At 49.9% G+C, this 23,536-nt stretch overlaps 2 protein-coding genes across 2 annotated transcripts in view; both read left to right on the forward strand.

The window, feature by feature from the left end:
• EPRS1 (glutamyl-prolyl-tRNA synthetase 1) overlaps positions 1 to 2,498 on the forward strand; it is a 33,525-nt gene extending 31,027 nt beyond the window's left edge. The window contains exon 33 of the mRNA XM_078596322.1: positions 1,462 to 2,498. Within this exon, the coding sequence (XP_078452448.1) occupies positions 1,462 to 1,618 (157 nt within the window). The 3' untranslated portion in view covers positions 1,619 to 2,498. The remainder of the gene's footprint in view (positions 1 to 1,461) is intronic.
• Positions 2,499 to 8,674: 6,176 nt separating this feature from the next.
• On the forward strand, positions 8,675 to 10,990 carry LOC144719952 (carbohydrate sulfotransferase 6-like). Its single transcript, XM_078596323.1, has 2 exons — positions 8,675 to 8,765; positions 9,372 to 10,990. The coding sequence occupies exons 1-2, from the start codon at positions 8,754 to 8,756 to the stop codon at positions 10,893 to 10,895; spliced, it is 1,536 nt and encodes a 511-aa protein (XP_078452449.1). The 5' UTR covers positions 8,675 to 8,753; the 3' UTR covers positions 10,896 to 10,990.
• The last annotated feature ends 12,546 nt before the right edge of the window (positions 10,991 to 23,536 follow it).

The following is a 23,536-nucleotide window of genomic DNA, read 5'->3' on the forward strand; positions in this document are numbered from 1 at the left end:
TAAAACTTTTTTTATTTTTACCAGGTAAGGCCGACTTAGCTATATAGCTCTTTTTCAGAAGCAACCTGGCCACAAATGATAGCTCTAAGAAGTGGCTTATCATGTGGATGTTAATCGAAGCCAAATGCTCCAAACGCATGTTTCTAAATATGACGGGAAAAACCGGAGGACCCGGACAAAAAATCCACACGACCACGGGGAGAACATACAAACTCCAAATATACAGGCGTCAGGGTCGGGATCGAACTCACGACCTCCTGCGTACCCTGCGAGGGAGTTAACATCTTGCCACCGTGGCACCCCAACAACTTACGTCCACATTCCACTACTGTCATAAAAGGAATACAAATGTATTTTTTATATTATTTTTTTATAATTTTCAACGAGTCCAAGTAGGTTTTAGTGTTGACTATTTACAACAGAGTAATCTCTGGATCCAATATTGCCAATCTCAAATGACTTTCGGCTAAATTGGACACCCGAGTGCTGCTGGGTTTACAGCTTTGGAGAGGGCAGAGTGACGTTGTGTGGCTTAAGATCCACGCCTGCTCGTTCTGTAATGGACAGGCTGTCAACGCATGGGGTTTCTCCACGCATTGCACTTTCTTCCTACACGCAAATGCTCAAAAGGAGGAATTGATAAATTGTCATGCATACAGCATCGGCATAAGCCCTGACATGTTGCCCATTCAATTGTAATATACGCGCTGTATAAAGTGGTCGTACATTTTCGCAGTGGACCCTGTAAAACCTATCTAGTTTCAATAAAATGTGTCGTATATGTTAGGTGTGACTATTTTTTGTTGTCAGGGAAGTGGGTTTCTTCTCAGCCTGACACCACTGAGACGCAGGTGTTGTATCAAAGCAGCTGCCTGTCAAACCAGTTTCCAAGTGTGTAGTGAGTTAATGTTATCAGCCTGGTCATCAGTAATTGCACATAAACAATGACATGAAGTATAATTTTCACTTAATTTGGAAAAATTGCAGCTTGGAGACAGCCGAATTTCCATGCGGCGAACATTTCAAATGACGACACCCTCCCCCGTGACCAACACGGCACGGGCAGGCCTTAATCGCGTTTTGATTTGACAAGGGGCTGTGATCTTCTTGGTTCTTTCGGTAAAGTCACGTAGAAGGGAAGTAATAAAATAAGAAAAATAAAACATAATAAAATAATTCTCACGACGTTTCGGCCACAACGCAAGCAGCCGTCCTCAGGTGAGGTCCTCAGGTGAGGACGGCTGCTTGCGTTGTGGCCGAAACGTCGTGAGAATTATTTTATTATGTTTTATTTTTATTCTTTTATTACTTCCCTTCTACGTGACTTTACCGAGAGAACCAAGAAGATGAATCCCTGCAGTCACGAAAGCTTTAAATCGAAAGGGGCTGTGAATGAAGTAACATTGGAATGCGATTTGAAGCCTCGTTGTATGTCGCTGTGGCGGTTGTGCGTCTTCACAGGGATGCAGACGTGGAGCCGGGGGCCCCGTCCATGGGAGCCAAGAGTTTGTGCATCCCCTTCAACCCTCTGAAGAAGATGGACGATGCCTCCAAACCACCGTGCGTCGGCTGCAACAAGCCGGCCAAAGCGTACACTCTGTTTGGCCGCAGCTATTAGTTACGATGAGGAGCCTGTAGCGCGTGTGTGCGTGTGTGTGTCTGCGCCGTGCAGTCTGTCCATGAGGCATGTGACGATGTATCGATTCACGACGATTCGCACGCCTGCGATACATTAAATGGCGTGCAAGAAAAGAGAGTCACGAGTTTATGCAAACGATGTTATGCTCATGTTACATTTGGGATTATGGAGCAGATGCAACTCTATAAACGGGAGCTAGAAAACAATACTTACAAGATGGCCAAAATTAAACGAAAAAGCATCAACTCTTGAATTGACTTGCAGCCCCTAAATCGTGGCATTGCTGGGGCAGGCGAATCGTTGACACGCTCTACTAGAATCCACACAGTGCCCATTGTTAGCACCGTCTGAGGTTAGACCTGCCTTGGGAGATGCCCGCAGTGCCGTTGCCGCGCGTCAGTGAGAGCGTCTCTTTCAAAGTTTGTAATGAGAAATACGTCCGACTTATTTGCACAACGCCTCGGAGTTTATAGGAAATCCAAACGATGGCTGCGTCAATTGAGCCAGATCGGCCCTCGTACACGAGCGCCGATCTGGCTTGGAGACGAATGTTTTTGTTTTTTCCGAAAGTCTTGGGATTTGAAACTCCATCAAGATGTTGCACAACTGATAGCCACGCTGCGTGCGGCCCGTGTGCTTATTTCAAGGGCGTTTTTTAGACATTGGCTCATCTCCCAGAGCCCACTTGTGGAGGTCGGCTCGCATCCTCCAGACTCGTTTTCTGGACACTTTTTTATGGTGGATTAAGCATGTGCCAGATATTTTTCTAACAAAACCATTTTAGTGGCCGAAGACTGACCTTAATGATTACCATAATAAAGAAACGCATGTTGATAATTGTAATAAACTTTAGAAAGCACTGCAGTCGTGTCGGGCTGGTGGGCATGTGTGACAACATACGGTTTTTAAGATGGATTCTACCAATTCACCACATTTACATCCAAGCTAGCATTTGTAACAAACAAACACAAAACATTTACACTAGATGTGTCTGCCTATATATATGTGTATGAAGGGCACAATGATGCTGAGCGATGGTGGTGCACGTCTGCAATTCAGCACTCGAGGCGAGGGTTGGCGGATCGTACGCAAATGTTGTGAACCTTCGTTCCCATGGACATCGATGTTGCCGTACCCTGGCTCGCCAGGAGAAGACAGTACAGGAAATATGTGGACTCCACCTCTCTCCCGTCTGTATGGCATGGAGTGTGTTATCCCCTTCGCACGCGCGGGTTTCCTTCGGGTGGTCCGGTTAGTTTCCGTAAACCATTTTCATGCAGTGGCCCGTACATCTTGAGCAATTGTTGGTGTCCGCTCACCGCGTGGCTGCCTTCTCAAGTATCTGTGGATCCTCGCGCCTTTGAGTCGTTCTCTCTCTTCGAGAATGAGCGAATACGGTGTGCGTTACAAGTCGAGATGAGTGGCTATAATTTGAATGTGACTCCGAATAGATTGTGAACGAGGTATGCGATGACGACATGCAGAGGTAAAGGGAGTCTGTGCGTCTGTTTTAAAGATGCATTTTTGGTTTAGCTGTGAGCAACAAATGATTGAAACCTTGGACCGAACATCAGTCTTTGCTTTGTAACGGCAAACGATGAAATAGCGAATGGAATGTCGGTTGGTACAACACTTGTTAACAATATGCTGCCAAGATAGTTTTAGATTTAAGGTAAATAAAGCGTGCGAGTTTTTTACTCGTGCATACATTATATAGCAAATTATACATACAATTGGGTAACGGGATAAAACGAGTGACGTTTTTGGAAATTCCTGCCTCAGACATGGTTGATGATATTTATAAGCAGGTAATGGCCCATTGGAAAGCTGTGAACGTTGGGCTCAGGATAAATGTGAGAAAAACAAGGAGTCGTGTCCAGCAATTTCACTCAACAATTGTAGATATCTGTTGGTGGAACATAACTGGACAAGCGCAGCATCTGTAGATCTATTAAACGTGGACCTGAATCGAATTGATAATATACAGGCGGACACGAGCAGGTTGTCGTGATTTAACATACGGAAATGAGAAACATTGACTTTTAAGAAAAGTGTGCTTTGGCAGGAGACGTCACTAGAATATACGATGGCTGGTGATTTAGTATCACGACATTGGCAATCAAAGAAGACGTCCACCGCGAAAATTGAGCGATGAAATCGGCCAGAGTAGACTGAGACAAAGCCACGGTTCGGGGGGGGCGGGGAGGGCCTGCAGCCAGCAGTGGATAGAACATGGCTGATGATTATGAAAGCTCGTGGCTGATCATTCTCTATTCGCTGCTGTTCAAAGCCCGCTCGTGTCGATGCCAAATACAGTGCGTGTGGCAAGCCCGTGCAGCTGGGGTCCACATGTTGCCTGGCTGGGTTTCATGGCTCCACCTCGTGGGCCACGTCCTCGTGAGAGGGCGCAGCTGGGACGCCACCCAGTCCCAGAGGGCCTAGACCGTGGTAATGGTGGTAATGCTGCAATGACATCACCCTCTGCACCATCGGGAAGGGGGGGAAACCCAAATGTTTATCTTTGCACGAAAAGTTATGCAGAAAAACTGAATGTGCGATGAAACCAACTTCCCATCCCCTTGAAACTCGCGAGTTGAGAATGGGATCGATGATATGAAAATGGAAAACTGATCCCTGCGGGTTGGTGAAGGGAGATGTGTTTCCTCTCGCTAAGAACCTGGCTGGTGTATGGGTGCCACCTGTCCTCGACTTTAGCGACTCGGGCTGCTCGGCTCTACGAGGTTCCCACGCCTCTTTGCCACAGCAAGGCGGAGCTCCCCTCGAGGGGAAATTTCGGATGAACAGCGACCTGATCATTTTCGATCTACCGGGCAGGTTTTCGGTGACAATACAGAAGTACATCCAAATCTATCAAATGTATTCGCATCCCTCGTGTCGGTCCATTGCCACATGCAGGGGTGGCGGTGTTGCAGAAATGTTAAGCGATTAAAAGAGGGCCCTACATATACAACATAACAAAGTGTTTGCTCTTGTGAATTGACTATAAATCCTAATAGTCAGGCTATGGGCCCAGCTCTAGTACGTCCGCCGCTTATTGCAGAGGATCAGGGTTCGAAATCGGCGACTCCCACTGGTTATCACTGCGGGTATAATAATCAATCTTCATTTGAAGCTTTCGTGACTGCAGGAATCCATACTCTTTGGTTCTTTCGGTAAAGTCACGTAGGTAGAAAAATAATAGATCACGACGTTTCGATAGCAACACAAGCGATCGTCATCAGGTGGGACAACCACAGCAAGAAAAAGCTGCTGAAGTAGCCTTCTTCAGCAGAACTGATGACGATTGCTTGTGTTGCGATCGAAACGTCGTGATCTGGTATCATAGCCGTATATCGTGCTGCTCGTTTCACAGTGCGCGTTAAAGACCCAGAGACGTCATTTGAAAATGTAAAAATAAACTGAAACTTTTTATTTGATCAGGTAAGGCCCACAGCGATGTAGCTCTTTTTAAGACGCGACATGGCTACAAATGATAGCCCAATGAAGTGGCTTATCACGTGGACATTTATACCAGCCAATTACTCTAAACGCGTGTTTTTAAATGTGGAGGGGAAAACCCGGAGAGCCCGGAGAAAAATCCACGCGGCCACGGCGAGAGAGGCACACAAACTCCAAATATACAACAGAGGTCAGGGTCGGGATCTAACCCACGACCTCCTGCATACCAGGCGAGGTCGTTAACATCTCCTAGCCACCGCGGTGCACACGAAGGCCATTGTGCGCCGATTTAGACAAATGAGACGTACATTTCTCAATTTTTACATATCTCAATGTTATTTCACCACTCATAGTCTCTCTGCTGAGAACACTGGCAGGACCCTCCTGAAAAGAGTCAACGAGGATCAGATTTAAGCTTTCCTGCCTAAATGCGGGTACAATAATAGACAGTAGTTTCAGGAATCCATTAATGAAATGTCATCTAGCAACCTCGCAGCCAAAGCCTAAATAAAACACGTGTTTCCCAGGCAATGTCCCAGCTAAGGGTAAACAAGACTCAGCCCTGCTTGACCTCAGGGTGAATGGTCGCAGGTACAACGTCTTGCACAGGTAAACAATTAACCCGTAAAAACAAAGTTTTTCACTATAAATCCTTTATATGCGTGTTCAATGGGCCACAACCCAGCCCACATTGGTCTTTGAAACGGGCGGCTAGAGTCTTCTCGTCCTCTGGCTTGAGATGGCTGCCACCTATGGGTCAGATGATTGCCTGCCACCATTAAGCAATTGGTAATTAAATATTAAAAAAAATGTACCTAAAAGTGTAAAATTTAGGAAAAAAAAATTTCACGAAAAGAAATTGTCACGCACAACGAGTCTGTGTGCAAAATGTCAGCTCGATTGGATCACGGGAAGTGGGTTAAAAAACGACCGAAAGATTTGTACGGTCGTAAGCGCGCAAGCAAGTGAACTTAATATAACGGATTTAAAAAGGTCGTGAATCCGACCCACTTCTGCTGTCACCACGCAAGCGCTACCCTTGTGCCCCTGCTGCGCGCACACTCCGCCCTCCGCCTTGCACAACTTGGAATCCGATTAGCTATAAAGCTCTTATACAGATGTCCAGTAAAGGAGTGAAAGTTATAGTAAATGTAAGCAAATCGCAAAAACTTTTATTTGACCAGGTAAAGCCCACTAAGCAATTAGCTTAATTCTCAGAAGCGACCTGGCCACAAATGATAGCTCAACGAAGTGGCTTATCACTCTACCCCCCCCCCGCCCCCAAACTCACGCCGCCTCTCAGATCAACTCGGATTTAGCCGAGTGGCGTGAAGGGGAAGACCAAGTAAGCGACCTGCAGCTACAATCGGTCCAGCTCCGCGCGAAGCGGAGTGAGCGATTCGGTCATGCAACTTCCCTTCTTGAATTAAGGACACACGAAGCGTAGAATTCAATAAGCGCAAGCAAGACAGCAATCGTCGTATATTCCGCAGACGGGATCACAGGCAAACTCCTAACAAGGCGTTTTTTTGTTTGTTTCACCTTTGGCGTCAAACCTCTGCAACAAAACGAAACGTGAATAGATAAGATAAGTTAATCTCAAATCCAAACGTCACTCGGAAGCGAACAGAATTTTCCATAAGAGGCTTTCTTTGGGTTATAGATCGCGTAAAATAATTTCCCACTTAATAATAGTGGGAAATTATTCACTGCTGAACGAGGGCCTCCCCACGCCGCGCTGGTCGTCGGGGTTGTTTGCCCGTTGGTGAAGGCGGGGACGGTAGACGCGGGAGGATATAGAAGTACGGTACAACAATGGGTACTCGTGCCACTACCCTTTGCCGCTCGCAAACGTAGCCCAGAAGTATCCGATAACACCTAGTACGCACGTTGGTTTCCCATACAAACACTATCCGAGCTCAAATCTGCTTTTGAGATGTGACTAAATCGGCCGTATTGTAGGTGATTTGGTCAGAATTTTCCATTGACTTTGGGCCCTAAGTGTCGAGTGTAATGTCAGAACATTCCCTCCCTGGGCTCTTTTTCCACACTGGAACAGCACACGCACGTGGAGTGCGTGCCGTGCATGTGTAACGAGCAGTGGCATCTAACGCGGTGAGTGCGATATTCGCTCGGGGCCATTATTGGTGACGAACAGTCCCTCGCCCCAGCCCAGTATCCACATCGAAATGTAAATCTTGAGAGCCAAAAACCGCGTTTTTTTGTTTGTTACTCCCCGACTTAATCGCAATGACAATAACTTGGGGAGACTTCCAAGAAAAATTCCGCGTTTTGTTGTTGTTCTTGTTGTTGTTTATCTGGACAGCATTTTAAATTTCTCAATATCGTGACTTCTACAGCGTGGCCTTTTTCATAAAAAAAAACTGCACCCCCCGATTGGAACAGCGCGTCGTTGTGGCCTCCACTCTCTCAGGGCACATCTGATTTGTGCCCAGGCTCTCCCCCGACACGATCTTCCAAAGTGGATCTTGGCCGCAGACTGTGAACGTATAGTCCAGGACATCTGTTTTGAGTTCCTCCATATTCATCAATACTGTATTAAGTGTGCAGTGTTCTCCTTCATAATTCGCGGTTATATTGCTGTCAAGTCAGGGCTTTGGGGCGGCCACATCAGATCACATTCTCTCCCAATCTATCGTCCACCGTTGTCGTTCAAAACGCGAGATCAAATCATTGTTGAGTACGGCGATGAGATAAAAAACCCGTTATCCTTCTGCTCGTCAAAATGAACCACATTGTACTCTCATCGCAGCTCAGCTCGGAGATGTTGCCTAACACGACCAGCTCCAGAGGATGCTGTAAAAGGCCCTGATGGTACAACTTGGACGATACCTCGCTGGACTAGATTATTTGAACAGGTCCTCAGCTTTCCCAGTGGTCAAATCGGCACTAAACGTTCGTGCCGACTGCGGTGTTAAAACATCAGCACCGGGGAGACAAAGGTGGCCGGGCGTGATGTTGTCAGGTGCACCATCATCGTTGCTCGCTAACACTGCTTCAGAATCACAATACGTACTCATACTGGAGGAATCCTATGAGCTACAAAGCAATTTTTTTCCCATAGATTGCCCAACAGCCCGAAAGCGCTAGAAAGAGGTGGAATCTGTTTTCCATGCCTTTGTGTTGCTGCTTTCATTTTTGTGTTTGTACGCCTGAACTGCAGATACTGTGCGCGTGCGTGTGTGTGTATATATATGATCACGTGAATAGCCGCAGTGTCAGCCAAGCCCCACATTTTTATGAAGCACCACGTGTGAGCTGTCCCCGCTGCAAAAACACGCGCGGGCTATCAGCTGCTCGCCCTGCACGGGATGCCACCGTTGCAGCTGAGCGAGGAGACACGTGCGGCTCTGTCTCGTGTGGTGGTGGTGGTGGTCGCCTCGCTCTCAAAACGTCAACTCGCTCGGCACCACCGAGGGACACACACACATCGGAATGCCCCCCGGTCAACGCAGGCGTCTTCGTGCAACGCTCTCCCTTACGAGAACGTGTCGCGGTGGTGACCTTCGCTTCTTTGGGTAGCTTTACGTGTGGGGGTTAGTTCGCGTTCGGCGACTGCTCCCTGCGGAGTTGTGAAAGCGAGTCTGCAAGAGGCAAGAGTCATCGCCACTCCATCCATCACTCGGACGCCACAATGCGAAGTGCGGTAAGGAATGTTATTTGTAACACTTGTAACACATTCCCGAACGAGTTTGCATTGCGGCGCCGTATTCAATCATCTCTGTGCGTCATAGCGGAAATTATAAAGTACTGTAATATACGTTATGTAAAATCGTGTATGCCGGCGATCCGGAATCCAAAACCTCGGAATCCGAGCGGGTTTGAGCCTGGAGGGTGTTTGAATGGGAGACTGACTGCCTTAGGGGTTCCCGGAGTTGGAGGTTTTGCCTGCGAGGTTGGTCAAGAGATAACAGTCCAGCAATGGACTCCTGCATCCATCTGTGCGGAGCGTGTGCACTAATCCCATAGTGTGCCGTGGTGGGTAATCTCCGCGTTTAGAATTTTAGATTTTATTTATTTCATTTTCATTCGGTTCCATTCGCACACGAAGGCGATCACTCGTGAGTAGAATTGGCCACAAATCGCGACGTAGCAGGCGGGACCCTCCCGAAACAAAGTCTTGAGACTGACTCCGCCAGTGCATACAGGTAGTTTGCATGAGCAGGAGGAGTTATATGTGTGCGTGGGCGAGGGGTACGTGGCTCATGCGATCGGAAATCAATTGACTCCCTCGCCCCATGCCCCCTCCTAGATGGGGTCCCGAACGCTCAGCCTCGCGCGTCTCCTGCTCGCGTTGGTGCTGATTTCACTCCCGCTGCTGCGGCTGCTGCTGCACCGCCTGGGCAACTCCCCCCGAGGCGCCTCTCGTCGCCTCCACCACGGTCACGCCGACGGCGACGTCGTCGAGAGCTACGACGACGGTGCCGCCGAACGTCCAAATGCGAGTTCACCTCCCGGCACGAGTCGCCCCGCGCGCACGCGCACGCTCATCCTGACCACGTTCCGCTCGGGTTCCTCCTTCCTGGGACAGATATTCAACCGGCACCCGGACGTGTTCTACCTGCCCGAGCCCGCGTGGCACGTGTGGGACGCGCGGCCCCTCCACGCGGCCGCGGGGATGCTCGAGAGGCAGGCGGAGGTCGCCTCCCTGCTCGGGTCACTCCTCCAGTGCCGCGCGGCGGCCCTCGCGCCGTACCTGAAGCTCCCCGTCAATCGTCCGCAGCCGCTTCCTCGCCAACACCGTCGGCGTGACGGCGATGCTGTTGACGGGGATGAGGAGGAAGAAGAGGATGGTGAACAGACGATGAGGTCTGCCACGCTGTCGCAGCTCTTCCAGTTCTCGGAGAGCCGCGCGCTCTGCGCTCCTCCCGCCTGCAACGCGAGCGCGCAGCCGACGGGACGCGGGACGTTGAGAACGGGCACGGCCGTGGTCACGGCCGGGGGCAAACGGGACGCGCCCCGGGGCAGCGACTGCCTCCGCGCGTGCGGCGGAGAGAGGCTGGAGCGGGGCGTGCGGGAGTCGTGCCTGGCGCACCAGCACGCCGTCATCAAGGAGACGCGCCTGATGGAGCTCGCGGCGCTGCGCGCTCTTCTCGAGGAGCCGGCGCTGCGCCTCCGCGTCGTGCATCTCGTGAGGGACCCCAGGGCCGTGCACCTGTCCAGGGGACGCGCCTTCCACGACCTCGGCGACGATCTGAGCACGCTGAAGGTCGTCTGCGACGCCAACCACAACATCAGCCGGAGCATGCGAGGCCGCGGAGATATATTTGCTGCTGCTGGTGCCGCGGGAGGTGGTTATGCCGCTGATGGTGGCGATTCAGATGACCGCGGTGGTGACGGCGGTGCAGATCCTGGTGGTGGTGGTGGTGGTTACAATGATGTTGGAGGTGGTTCTTTGGATGACGTGGCGTCCGCGCTGTTGCGCCACCGCTACGCCCTGGTTCGATACGAGGACCTGGTGCAGGAGCCCGTGGTCGCCCTGCGCCGCCTCTTCAGCTTCGCCGGCATCAGCGCCGATCCGCAGCTCCTCTCGTTCGCTCTGAACATGACGCGCGGCGCCGCGGCGGACGGGCCCGCGTTCTCCGTGCGTCCCAGGGACGCGCTCCGCGTGGCCTCCAAGTGGAGGCAGGAGATGTCCTTCGAGAGCGTGTCCAGGGTGCAGGAGGCCTGCTCCTCCATGATGACGAGCTACGGCTACAGGGCGATGGGCTCGGAGAGAGAGACGAGGGAGCTCAAGGTGCCCTCCACCTCCCCGCTCGGCGAAGGTCGCGGCTGACCCCACCGCGGGTGATGACCCTGTGGAGTTATTGATGATGCGGCAAACCCCGACCACTGCATTGAACCGCGGGTCCTCGACTCGACGCGCCCCCATCTCGTCGCACGTGTGTCATCGAAAGCCAAGCAGGGATTTTGAGCCTGGTTCTTGCACTTGGACTGCCTGGGTATGACATGCGGATGTTTTATGATCGATGGTCTGGATTGCAAGCGCGGTGCGCAAAGTGTCGAGGCGCGGCTGTGGCAGCCGGGGCCTGGGATCCTCGGTCACGTGGGCCCCGGGTGCAGTTGTACTGCCTGCGCACTCCGAGAGCTGGTCCCCTCTGACCGCTGGGTGTTGTTTTGTACTTCGAGCGCGTTTCACCTCAATCGCTTGCTCCGCCGCCTTGAATATTAATTCATGATCATGTCAATAACTGTTTATAATCCAACGCATTATTTGGCGATTCTGCTGCGATTTCTGCGGCGCGCAAGCGCAGATAACAAAATAAACTCAACACATTCGTCAATAACGCTGTAGCCATATAAGGACAATATATATTGTATGTAGCAGCCCACACGTCTTTAGGACTTGACCATCTGTCCCTCCCTCCCTCTCTCCCTCACTCCCTCCCGCCAGCCAAACAACCAGCCAGAAAAAAAGTTTATTTTAATAAAGTATCTGAAATGAAATTATAATTCATGCGCATTTGCGAGCAGCCAGTGACACGCAGCTGCTGCAAATGGATTCAAGATGAGGACTGATTGTTGTTTGGACTCCATCATCTCGCGTTTATATTCTCCAGAGTTGAGCCAGTTTAGTGCTTAAATGGGGGACTCTTTGGGAATCAGAATCTGTATTTATCCTGGAGAAATCCGATGAGCTATGAAGCTCTTTTTCACAAATGCCCAGTCTGGGCGGGTGAGTCAGTTACAACAGGAAACAATACAAAATACGATACGAGTGCAAAATATACGAAAGGTAAGCAAATCACAAAAAAAGAAATACGTTAAATTGCACAAGTACACCAATTCACGAGCTTGGGCAAGAGAGTAAAACAACAGCAAAAACAGTCCCAGACCACACCAAGACAACGCACAGTCCTTGAATACAATTGCACGATAAAAGTGAACTATCGATACATGGGTAAAGATGAACGTCACAAATCTCATTTGCAGCACTGATGTTCTGCTTCAGGATATCTTTTGAAGGGATGAGGCTGCCTAGGAGACAGCGAGGAGATGGCAGCACAACGATGGATTCTCATTTCGCTCTGTCGTGGGCTTTCTCCGGGTTCTTCCTGTTTTCTGTCCCCCATGAAGCCGGACACTCACTTTTGGAATTGTCCAAACATTTAAATGTAACTGCTGAAAAAGAGTCTCAAGACTCAGCGAGCTTTCCAGAGATAACAATTTATTAGTATAACAGTACTCTTTCAAACCGCTATATCAATATCATCATGGCATGTTGTGCATTTACCATCGGGATCCTTGGCGATGCACAAACGGAAAAGGAAAAACACTCGCTGGCAGTGTGCGGTGGTGGCTGTGGTCGCCAGTGACGGACTGGGACTCACAAAAAAATCGGCGTTTGTGAACACACCGGGCCACAAATTGGCGTGCGATCATCATTTGTCCCACTTGGGGAGGGGGGGGGGGGGTCCGAAAAACAACAACAAATGGGGCCGGTGAGGAAGGATTTTTGGGGCTGCCGAATACGGGGGACTTAATGCCGACTCAGCGTCCCCCCCCCCCCAAAAATAACGTGACGATAATATCGCTGCTAAAAAAACAAAACCCGATAACGTCTTTTCGGCCAAGATCTTGACCCAACAAGAGGCAATACAATATTTGAATTGCAATAATATATCTAAATGGTGTGTAAATATAAATGTATGTATTTACTTTGATCACATTTGCAATTTCCCCACGCAGACCGGCCCACCGGGCATTTGCCCGAACTCGCCTATGCACCAAAGTCTGAACCTGGTGGTCACTACCGAGGACAGAACCGTGGGCGCTTCACAAATACTGTATTGAGAAAGAGGAGGATAAGGAGGAGGAGGAGGCATCATCACAGAAGCGATTCACCACTCCTGCTACTCTAGACTCGGCAATCCTCTGGCTCCTTCACCACCTCACTGTGAAATCACAGCGGTTGCACTCCAACCTGCATCACCCATACGAGGAAGATGAATTCCTATATTATTATGTTCAGTGATCTGTCAAGTCGCCGATGAAGGCCTGCTCACATCGTGTCGGCTATGGGAATTGCTTGAGCAGACTTCGCCGTGCCGGTGAGTGCGGGTTGTGTAAATGTGGATATCAATGATGGGATCATCATCATGGGCAGCAGCTGCCATGCGCCCTCTGGTGGTCGCAGCCTCCACGCGCCTCTCTCTCTCTCTGTGTGCGCGCGTGCAATGTGGGGAGCGGTGGCGCAGCGGTTAGCGCGCTGCGCCAGGAACCACACGAGCCGGGTCCGAGTTCAGTTCACGGCCACCAACACCGGTGAGGATTATCTGAAATGGTCCCGGGCCTCCCCCTAGGTCGACGCAACCTCAAATGAGTACCTGGTGCGGTGCGTAAACATCGCCACAAAGGCGGCCACGCGTGGTGCTGCACGCGCAACGGCACTTGCCCCAAGAGTCTGTTAAGGCTGCACGGGGGACCTTTGTCCTTGTGTGTGTGAACACGTTTCTGTGTGTGTGCGTGGTTACGACGCAGCCACTCAGTTGTGTCACAGAAACGTGGAGGTTGCATAACAGATGACGGCGCTGGGCGGCGTGGCCCCACGTGAGTTACACAAAGCGAGCGCTGACAGGCGAGAAGTGCAGGGAACAGAGACAGAGAGAGAGAGGTGAGAAGAGGGAGGAGAGACAGAGAGAGAGAGAGGTAAGAAGAGGGAGCAGAGACAGAGAGAGAGACAGCGAGAAGGGAAAGCTGGCAGGACGCGCCACAGCCGTGGGTCCGAACTCTTCTCTGCTGGCTCAGAAGCCACTTGAGAATTCACGATAATTCACGAGTTTGTGTTAGTTATCAATGGCATTGTCATCATCAGAAATATCAATATTATCGAAATCACCATGATCTTCATCACTATCATGATAATTGTGCGGTAATCAGCATCAATCGTATTGCTATTTTGTTATCACTATCATCATCAGCAGCAGTATTCATTGCGCGTGGGAAGCACGTGGAAAGTTTTCGTCAGTGCTTCTCGTACGGTGCGGAAGAAGTTCAACATACGTACACACGTGTTACCCTTGCCTAACTGCCCCATTCCTCTTATATCATGTTCACGTGTTGTTGTTTTTCTTCTTCCTCCAATTTTAAAGCATCTTTGAGATACGATTGCTTTGAGATGCTATGCAAATTTCGGTTGTTGTTGTTGATCTTCTTGTTGATGAAGGCTCTGTCCGTGGCAAAGTACAAAGAAACAGGCAACGGACTGATCGGGGCGGGCTACTACTCCACCAAGCTGCCTGCCTGATGCAGACGCCTCGCGTTCAAATTCGCGTTCGCTTGCCACGTTTTAAATTGAGAATTATGGTCCTCCTGCAAGAGACACGGGCGCTGAATTAGGTGTTTAGATCCAGCACGGAGCTTTGTTCGTCAACATCCTCGGCACATTCCAAACCACTTGAGCGCTCTTAGCCTTTCTCAAACCCAGTAATGATGCTCATAGACCACCCAGTGGCGTAAGCTGTCGCGTGTGCTGGCGACGCAACTGCACTGAGGCCCACCAGAGGACCCTGTTAGATTCGTTGAACCAGGACCCATTCTGACCGTGCCACGCCACTATGTGGACCTTTACAAAGATCCGCGGTCCTCAGTTGAGAGCCCTTCTTCTTGGTTCTTTCGGTAAAGTCACGTAGAAGGGAAATAATAAAATAATAAAAATTATAAATAAACATATTATAATGCTTTATTTTTATTATTTTATTATTTCCCTTCTACGTGATTTTACCGAAAGAACAAAGAAGATGAATCTCTGCAGTCACGAAAGCTTTAAATCGAAATTTGAGAGCCCTTATCATGGCAGGCTACGTTTGCTATGCGGCCCTGGAATTCTCTGAGCATCGGCGTCTCACGTCGACATCGAAGTGGATTCACCAGCGTTGCATGGCCTCGCGATGCCACCTTTGCCACCCCAGGCTGGCGCTGGGCTGCATCTCCCCTCGGCGCATCCACGAGGAAGTGGAGAAGTCAGAGGTCGCAACCGGGTACCCGATACCCGTACCCTACCCGATACCCGGCTACCCGTACCCGGCCGGGTACGGGTACGGGTACCCGTTTGCGACCCTGGTGCGGCCGGGTACGGGTAGACCGTGAGTCACTGGTGAGTAACCATTTGTCACTCATTTCCCAACGTCTTGTCTCTTCTCACAATTCAAGTTCCTAGAATCAACCCACCCGCGCCTGCAACATGGCTTCATCCCAGAGGTCGCAATCAGGTACCCGATACCCTACCCGTACCCGGCCGGGTACGGGTAGGGTACGGGTACCCGTTTGCGACCCTGGTGCGGCCGGGTACGGGTACGGGGTAAGGAATCAAAACCCGTTTGCGACCTCTGGAAGAAGTACGAGGCGGAGAGAGTGGCCGACCAGAACATCCCCTGGTGTAGAGCACCCCCTGGTGTAGAGCACCTCCTGGTGTAGAGCACCCCCTGGTGCGGCCACTCCCCTCGTCCTGGCGCACGCGTCGCAAAGTGTGCGGCCGTCATCTGGGGTCGGGATGGGTTGGGGTGAGACGGTTGGGGTGAGACGGTTGGGGTGAGACGGTTGCCCGGACGATCTCAGCGGTGGATTTGCCCCGACGGTGGAGTGGCTGTTGTGAGAGGCAGCGGAGCACGGCGGGAGGTGAAGTGGCACGTGGTGCAATGTTAAAGGGCTCTGTTGACGAACTGACTGTCGTCAATCTTCTGTTTGAACTGCAGCACAGGGCTTTTGTTCACGGTTTGATTTAACAAAACGGGGTCACGGGGCACGACTTGCGTGGGAATATCTCCTGCGTTTTAATAGACTCAGGCCCCAGTTTACACAAACATGGACACGTATAAAAAAAAGCACGCACAAAATCTTGACCTGAAGCTTTCGTGACTGCAGGAATTCATATTCTTTGGGTCTATCGGTGAAGTCACGTAGATAGGCTCAAAGAAAATAACAAAAAACTCCGACGTTTCGCTCGCAACACAAGCGGCCGTCATCAAGCTGATGTCGTAGTTTTTTGCTATTTTTGTTATTTTCTTTGAACCTATCTACGTGACTTTACCGAAAGACCCAAAGAATAGCACGCACAAAGCTTGACATTGTTACAGGGCCCAACTTGATGCGTGGTAAATATCTCCCAACTTATAAAAGTGTTGTATCCCACACACTACTACGCAATTTTGGATGCATATTCAGCAGTTAATCCAGTTGTATAATCAGGTTCATCATAGATCATCGGCAAGTGGCGTATGGTGTGGCAAAGTGTGGGTATTCAAACCTCTTCTAAGACGTACTTGCCAGCGTGGACGAGTAAACCACAATACCCTCCAGAGGGGCTCTCTAGAGCTCCCTCTACTGGTGGCCCCTCTGCCAGCAGTGAGCGTGAGCCAGCAATTGCAGGGCCGCGCCTTCACCTTTCATTTAGCTTTTTTGCCACCGCATCTCAAGCCGCCGTACAGCACAATTGCGACACGAGCACAAACGATTTCCTTCACGCAAACCTGAAGACTTGCCCGTACGGCTGTTTTCGTGCAAGGCCAACGCCAACTGCGTGCACATCTTTAAGAGAATCAACTTCGTTGGCTGCGCGTGCCTTGGGCTGCCTCTCTCTCTCTCTCTCCTCTGGGTGCTGTTTGAGCTGCCGTGGCGAGACTACTTCAACTTTGTTTGCCTCAAGTGCGGGGGAGAAGATTTTCCAGCTGAACGGTGCGCGCAGTTGAGGTCGTGAAGTGCGAAAAAACACATTCGACTTCAGGTGTAATGCACCTCGTGAAATGGCCGTCCCCATTTTTATTGTATTTTATATTTATAGAACGCCTTTTACAACAACAAAAATAGGGTAAAGCAAGACATGATTTAGATGGCAGAGACGTACAAGGGATGGGGAATGGGTGACCGCCATAGAGGGTACATAAAACTATAAACTAAACAATTTGTATTTTATTTTACCAGGTAAGGCCCACTGAGCTATACAGCTCGTTTTCAGAAGCAACATGGGAACAAATGTCAGCTCGACACAGTGGCTTATCGTGTGGAATGTAATGCAGCCAAATACCCAAAACACATCTTTCTAAATGTTGATCGAAAAACCGAAGGACCCGGAGACAAATCCACGCGACCACGAGGGAGAGAGACACGCAAACTCCAAATATACAGCAGCAGGCGTCAGGGTTGGGATGGAACCCACGGCCTCCTGTATACCAAGCGAGGTAGTTAACATCTCCTAGCCACCTAGGGTTTAAGAAAGGGTAGGGGAGGGGAGAATTGAAGGGGCGGGGGAGGGAATAGGAAGATAATGGACAATGGCGAAGAGGTGAGGCTCTAAGAGAGGAACGCAAGGGGATTAAGGAGGGAGACTGCTTAATGAAAATACTCGCCGCTGTGTCCCACGCAGGCCTGAGGGACAAACACGTGCCATGGAAACAGGACGAGAAGCTCTTCGCCGCTTGGAAAGGTGCCTCAAGTGAACTGAATTACGAGCACTTGGCAGTGTAAAATAAATGGGCATGGACGAGAAAACGTGCACTTACTGAACGCACGATAAATATTGTTGATTGTGATTGCTTAAATAGAACACGTTTGAGGCTCACGGATGTTTGCTGTTTTAAGACCCACTCGGGATGGAGGTTGCTCAGTGTACAGGGCACTCAGCTGGGTTCAAATGCAAATCCAGGTTTCACCCACCAGTGCTGAAACTGGCTTTACAATCTTGATTTGAAGCTTTCCCACCTGATGACGGACGCTTGTGTTGCGCCCGAAACGTCGTGATTTATTTTATTTTATACCGACGTGGCTTTACAAGTGTAGCTATTTAATGGTCTGCAATCGATCAACAATGTCTCGACACACACACAAACATCACGTGATTTAGTTATTTGATGTAACTGAGCTAAATTCAACCTCTGAGGATAATTAATTTATGGTAGCTCTACCATCCAACATGTCCTTGTAGCAGGGTATGTAGGGAAGTGTACAATATAAGTTAAATAAAGGTCACTTTAAAGGGGTCTCATAGTTCTGCAATATCTGTTGCTATAGACCAGGTGATGCATTGCTCTGCGAGAGCTCCAGATGGACACTTTCTCTCCTGACACGATTCCAATCTCATAATTGGAATTAAATTGAGAAAAAGAAAAAAATGATTCAAAAAGGACCTGGGGAAAAAAACCCTCCCATCACCGTATGCGCACGTGATTGTGTATACAGAGGGCCGCACTGGAATTCCATTCGTGGACGCCAACATGCGGGAGTGGTTCCAGCACATGCTGGCACACATATCCCAAGTCTCGGGGATTACCCTTGGGTGATGCACACGGCCGTGAGACACTCAACATTGTGAAAAACCGCGAGTCTTCAGCGTAATCCGTGAGACTCACGGTGTTTCACTCGCGGAGCTTCACAATGTTGAGCGTCTCATTGCATTGCGATGAATTCTCATATTTTTGTTGTTTACCTGCAATTCATAAACTCAGCCCGATTTAGTGCAGTGCGGTTGCAGCCGCTGCCGATGGTTCAGGCCTCATGATCAGGGTCAGATCCCAAAACGTCGTATTTACTCACAGCCTATCTATGAGAAACAGGTGAGTCGAATAACAACTATCCGAGGTTGTTATTATTGTATTTGCTGTTGGGGTGTTCACAGAGTAGTTTACATTCCTCTGTTGCCGCTATACGCAAAGTCATTTAGTAACCTCTTACCCCTCTTTCAACCAGAAAGTAGACTCGCCCGTGCCTGCGTGACAGTTCAATGTCTCTTGCACCAATGACTCAGTGAGGTGGCGTTTGAGAGCGAGGAATGGAGAAAACCTCAGGGACAAAAGATCTATGTTCTTCGGAATGTTGACCACAGTTTGACTGCACCGTGACATCAACGCGATGAGAACGATCTGCTATCTGCACCGTTTGCAGTCGGGATGGTAAATTGGGCCAGGGGTGCAGTCCTTTAGAACGAAATGACACAGTGACAACGTTGACCGGAGTGTGAGGAGCAAGTTCCTTGGGTTAGGGGCTTGCATTTAACGTTTACTTACATTTTAAGTAAAATTTGATCAGTTTTTTAAATAATATTTTTGGTTTGTGCGCATTTTTCGTTTTTTAGTGTCCCCCCCCAAAAGGTTTTTCGGTCGGATTCTCGCCGATTTGAACCCTTTGGGGTCGACGTGTTTGCCGTCAGTCGGGCAGCGCGGGCAGCAGACGACCGCCCTGCAGCAGCAGCAGGGAGTGACCTCCCCCTCTCGTTGCGTGCCGCGGGGCCGGGGGTCTCGCGTGGCGGTGACGTCGAGCGGCGGCGGGGACAGCGAGGGACGGGGGTGAGGATCGCTTGTCGCGTTGCGCAGATCGACCACGACGTGGGCAGCAACTACGGGAACCGGCAGTGCGTGGCCCGGGGTGGGCAATGACCCGCGCAAGTTCAACATGATCAAGCAGGCCATGGACTACGACCCCACGGTGAGCAAAACGACAAAAAGATCCCCCGTGGAGCCCTGACAGACTGTTAGGGGCAAGTGCTGTTAGCGAGCACCTATGAAGGCCGGAACGGTACACGAGGGGGTGGGTGGCCAGCACCACGCCCCACTGCACACAAACGCGCGAAGACGCACGCTCGCTCGCGCAAAACACAAACTTGCGCACGAACACAGTCGGACGCACGCACAAATCCACGCAACACGAACGCACACGTGTACGGGCATATACTCCCACACAAACACACCGGCACGGTTGGCTACGTACGGTGCGAAAGAAGTTCAACATACATACACACGCTCATAAAACCGACGTACGAACACCGCACTCGCGCGCACGTTCTTGCACGCACGCGTTCGCTGCAGCTCGGGTCCCGAGCTTCGCTTCGTGGTGCGGTGGTGGCGGCAGGGCGAGTACGTGCGCCTGTGGGTGCCCGAGTTGGCCCACGTGCCCTGGCTGCTGGGGGGAGAGCTCCACGCCAGGAGCCGAGACGGGGAGGTGCCCAGCGCCGCTCTTCGTGGAGCACGCGCTCCGCACACAAACGGGTGAGCGGGAGGCGTGTCACGGTGCCCTCGGTAACGTGGCACGAGCACGGTGGTGTGGTGTTGCAGGTTCACTCGCCACTATTGCCCCTTGATGGCGAGAGCACCCAAAAATAGAATCGGTGTTGCAGGCCTGTTAGGTTTCCTATGGTGAATGTGTGAGATTTACCAATTGCCATAATTGGGGATAGCGAGTGTATATCTTCACCTTTAAACGGTCACGGTAGCCTGGGGAATGGGAGGTGTGAGTGTGAGTTTTGCGCCGTTTTCGTGCGAATAGAATGGCCTTAACGCGTAACGTGATTGTCATTTCACAACAAGTCACAAACACACCTCGTGCAAGATCTGATGATGATGCAGATCCCTGGCCTCGTTATTCCGCCAAGCTTATGAGCTACGACCCTTATAAACCACCATCCGCACCGTAACGGTGGCGGCAGCAGATTCAAATACCCAATGCACATATGGGAAATAAAAAAAACTGCCTGACAGCATGCGAATGTGGTCACCCAGAAGAGACCACGGAACATATTTCTAGATTTGAAGCTTTCGTGACTGCAAGGATTCATACTCTTTGTTTTTTTCGTAAAAAGTCACGTAGGTAAAACAATCAATACAATAAAATAAATTAAAACAACTAAATTAAATCACGACGTTTCGGAGGCAACACAAGCTTCCTTCATCAGGTGTAAAAAAACCTACGTGACTTTACCGAAAAAACCAAAGAGCACGGAACATATTGACGACTCACTGCATGCCCGACTCACCATGACGAGGGATGCGATGTACCACTCCGCTACGCCTGACGCAATTGTCTGACTCCACCACCGCAACGTCACCTTGTAGTTGTCGCTCGACATTGACACATCAGCCTCACAAAGCAGACGCGTGTCAGTAGTGTGCGTTTGTGCGCGATTTGTGTTTGCGTCTGCCGAAGCGGGTTGGCAGTGAGCAAAAAAATTGCACGAGACTCCGTGCGCATGTGAGAAGTGTGAAGGGGTTGAAATGCGTGTCACATGCACTGTGCATGACACTTTTAAAATATATATGTCTTCACTTAAAACTTTCGTGACTGCAGGAGTTCATATTCTTGGTTCTTTCGGTAAAGTCACGTAGGTAGAAAATAAAAATAATAAAATGTGAAAGTAATAAAAGCAAAAAAACTCACGACGTTTCGATCGCAACACAAGCGGCCTTTCGGGCGCAACATGTCAGCTGTTATTTTAGCTGTTATTCCGTGCTAATCTCTCACATTAGCATAGCCACTTCGTACCCAGTTACATGTTAATTTCCCACATTAACATCATGCTAATCTCCCACATTAACATAGCCACTTTCGTGCCTAGTTACATGATAATTTCCCACATTAACATCACTAGACCCAGCCACTTCTTTATGACCCTTGGGCTGCACCCATTTCAAACCTTTTTTAAACAGTCTGCATCAGCAGCAGACCATGCTTTTCCACCTGATGACGGACGCTTGTGTTGCGCCCGAAACGTCGTGATCTATTTTATTTTATACCTACGTGACTTTACCGAAAGAACCAAAGAGTATATTTCCTCTTATTTACTTGGGTTCCAGTTCAGGTGGTGAGAAGGCTGAGATCGTAGCATATAACTGACCGATTGAGTCATCGTTTTGAATAAAACAAACGCGAGCCACGAAAACTCCTTTTTATGCCTTGGATGTTACATATATTTTTTATTGCCTTGACATGTTCACGTAATAGACCACAGGTCTTAAAAGGTGTTTACGTAAGCCGAGCTCTGAAAGGTCGACGCTTGAATATTCTGCGCCGGGCTGTGGCGGCTGGGTTGCGAGTGCCTCCTTCAGTCACGGTGGGATTGACCGCACAGCACAACAAGGAGGCGTCACGCTGGGAGCTTCCAGACTTGGGACTGATCTGAAAATGTCTGCGGGGACGTGACCTTGAATGCGTCAGGACAGATCAATGTGGAACTCGGCACGGCGATAGAACGCCTACTAAGACGTGGATTCACACATTGGCTCACCGGCTCTGTAGACGAGGCGATTTCTACGCTAGACTGGTGTCGTGATTTCTTACGTGTTGTTTTCATAACTGTTGTGGTGATCGATTAAATAAAAATGGACCTGGCTGATGATCGATTGTGGTGGGAGTCACTTATTGATGAGATGCGTTATGAAGTGAGTGCTTGGCTCAGAAAAGGTGTCACTCTCCATTGATGAAGGGAACATACCGGCAGGGGAGAGGCCACGTGTCACCACGTCTCGCTGCTAGTTGTGTAATTGACACAAAAAATTGGTAATTGTTGAGTGTGAGCAGAGATAAAAATGGGCACTTACATTGTGAATGATTGTTCTTTGTCAATCCCCTGCTGGATGAAGGACTCCCCACGCCTGTTGGGTCATGGGGACTGGTTAGTATGTGGCCAGCGACCTGGCCACAAATGATACCTCAACGAAGTGGCTTATCACGTGGAAATGCATAGCAGGCAAATACTCTAAACACATGTTTCTAAATGTAGAGAGAAAAACGTGAGGGCCTGGAAGAAAATACACACGACGACCAGAAGGAGAGCATACAAGCATGAGGGTTGGGACTGAACCCACGACCTCATGCACACCAGGCGAGGTAGTTAACATCTCCCCACCATGGTTCTCCCCAAGCCACTGTGGCTTAATGCAATTGAACATTTCTCACGTTTGTGTGTGTGTGTGGGTTAGCCTCCCAGGCACAGCTTTCTGGCACCGCCGTCACCCACTCCGTCAGCGCCATCCCGTTCAGGTGGCACCACGAGGCACGCGCCAGATCCCGCCGGAGAATCCCGCTAATCAGCTTAGAGTTTTACCCTAATACCTCACGCCACCATCTGCGTGTTTTTCCCCTTGCGCGACGGACGTGGCAGGCGACTGTCGTCATTGCGCTGGTGGCGACCCGTGGACAATCTGCGAGCGAATCGACGATAAGGTGTCAAATACAATTAAAACTGCTGTTGTTGTTTTGAGTCACCGATCACATGGAGTCCGTGCCCAAGGGCGGCTGCCGTGGAAGATGGGCAACGTTGGCTGCGTTTGGTCATCGCCATGGAGGTACGGAGCGATGAGGCTTATTTTGTCCGTCGTGTTCTCTTTAATCCGAGCTCTGCTTACCCAACCAGCTGCCATGCAAACAAGGCAATTGTTTAAAATGTAATTTGAAATAAATGGTGACTTAAACAGCTGTTTGTTTTATATTTCCCCGAGAGAACTGGGTTGGCTGTACATATATAATAATGTATTACATTTGTAGATAGCTTTTTAATGTTATATAATGTGACTATAGAATGGTTTTAATGAACTTGATATTTATTGATTTTAAGTTTTCGTGACTGCAGGAATTACTCTAAGGTCTTCCTCTGTGTGTGTGTCTATGTTGTGTGTCTCTCTCTGTGTGTCTCTGTGTTGTCTCTCTCTGCTTGTG

Source organism: Lampetra planeri, chromosome 7 (assembly GCF_965212315.1).
Source record: "Lampetra planeri chromosome 7, kcLamPlan1.2.h2, whole genome shotgun sequence".
NCBI classification, from domain to species: domain Eukaryota; kingdom Metazoa; phylum Chordata; class Hyperoartia; order Petromyzontiformes; family Petromyzontidae; genus Lampetra; species Lampetra planeri.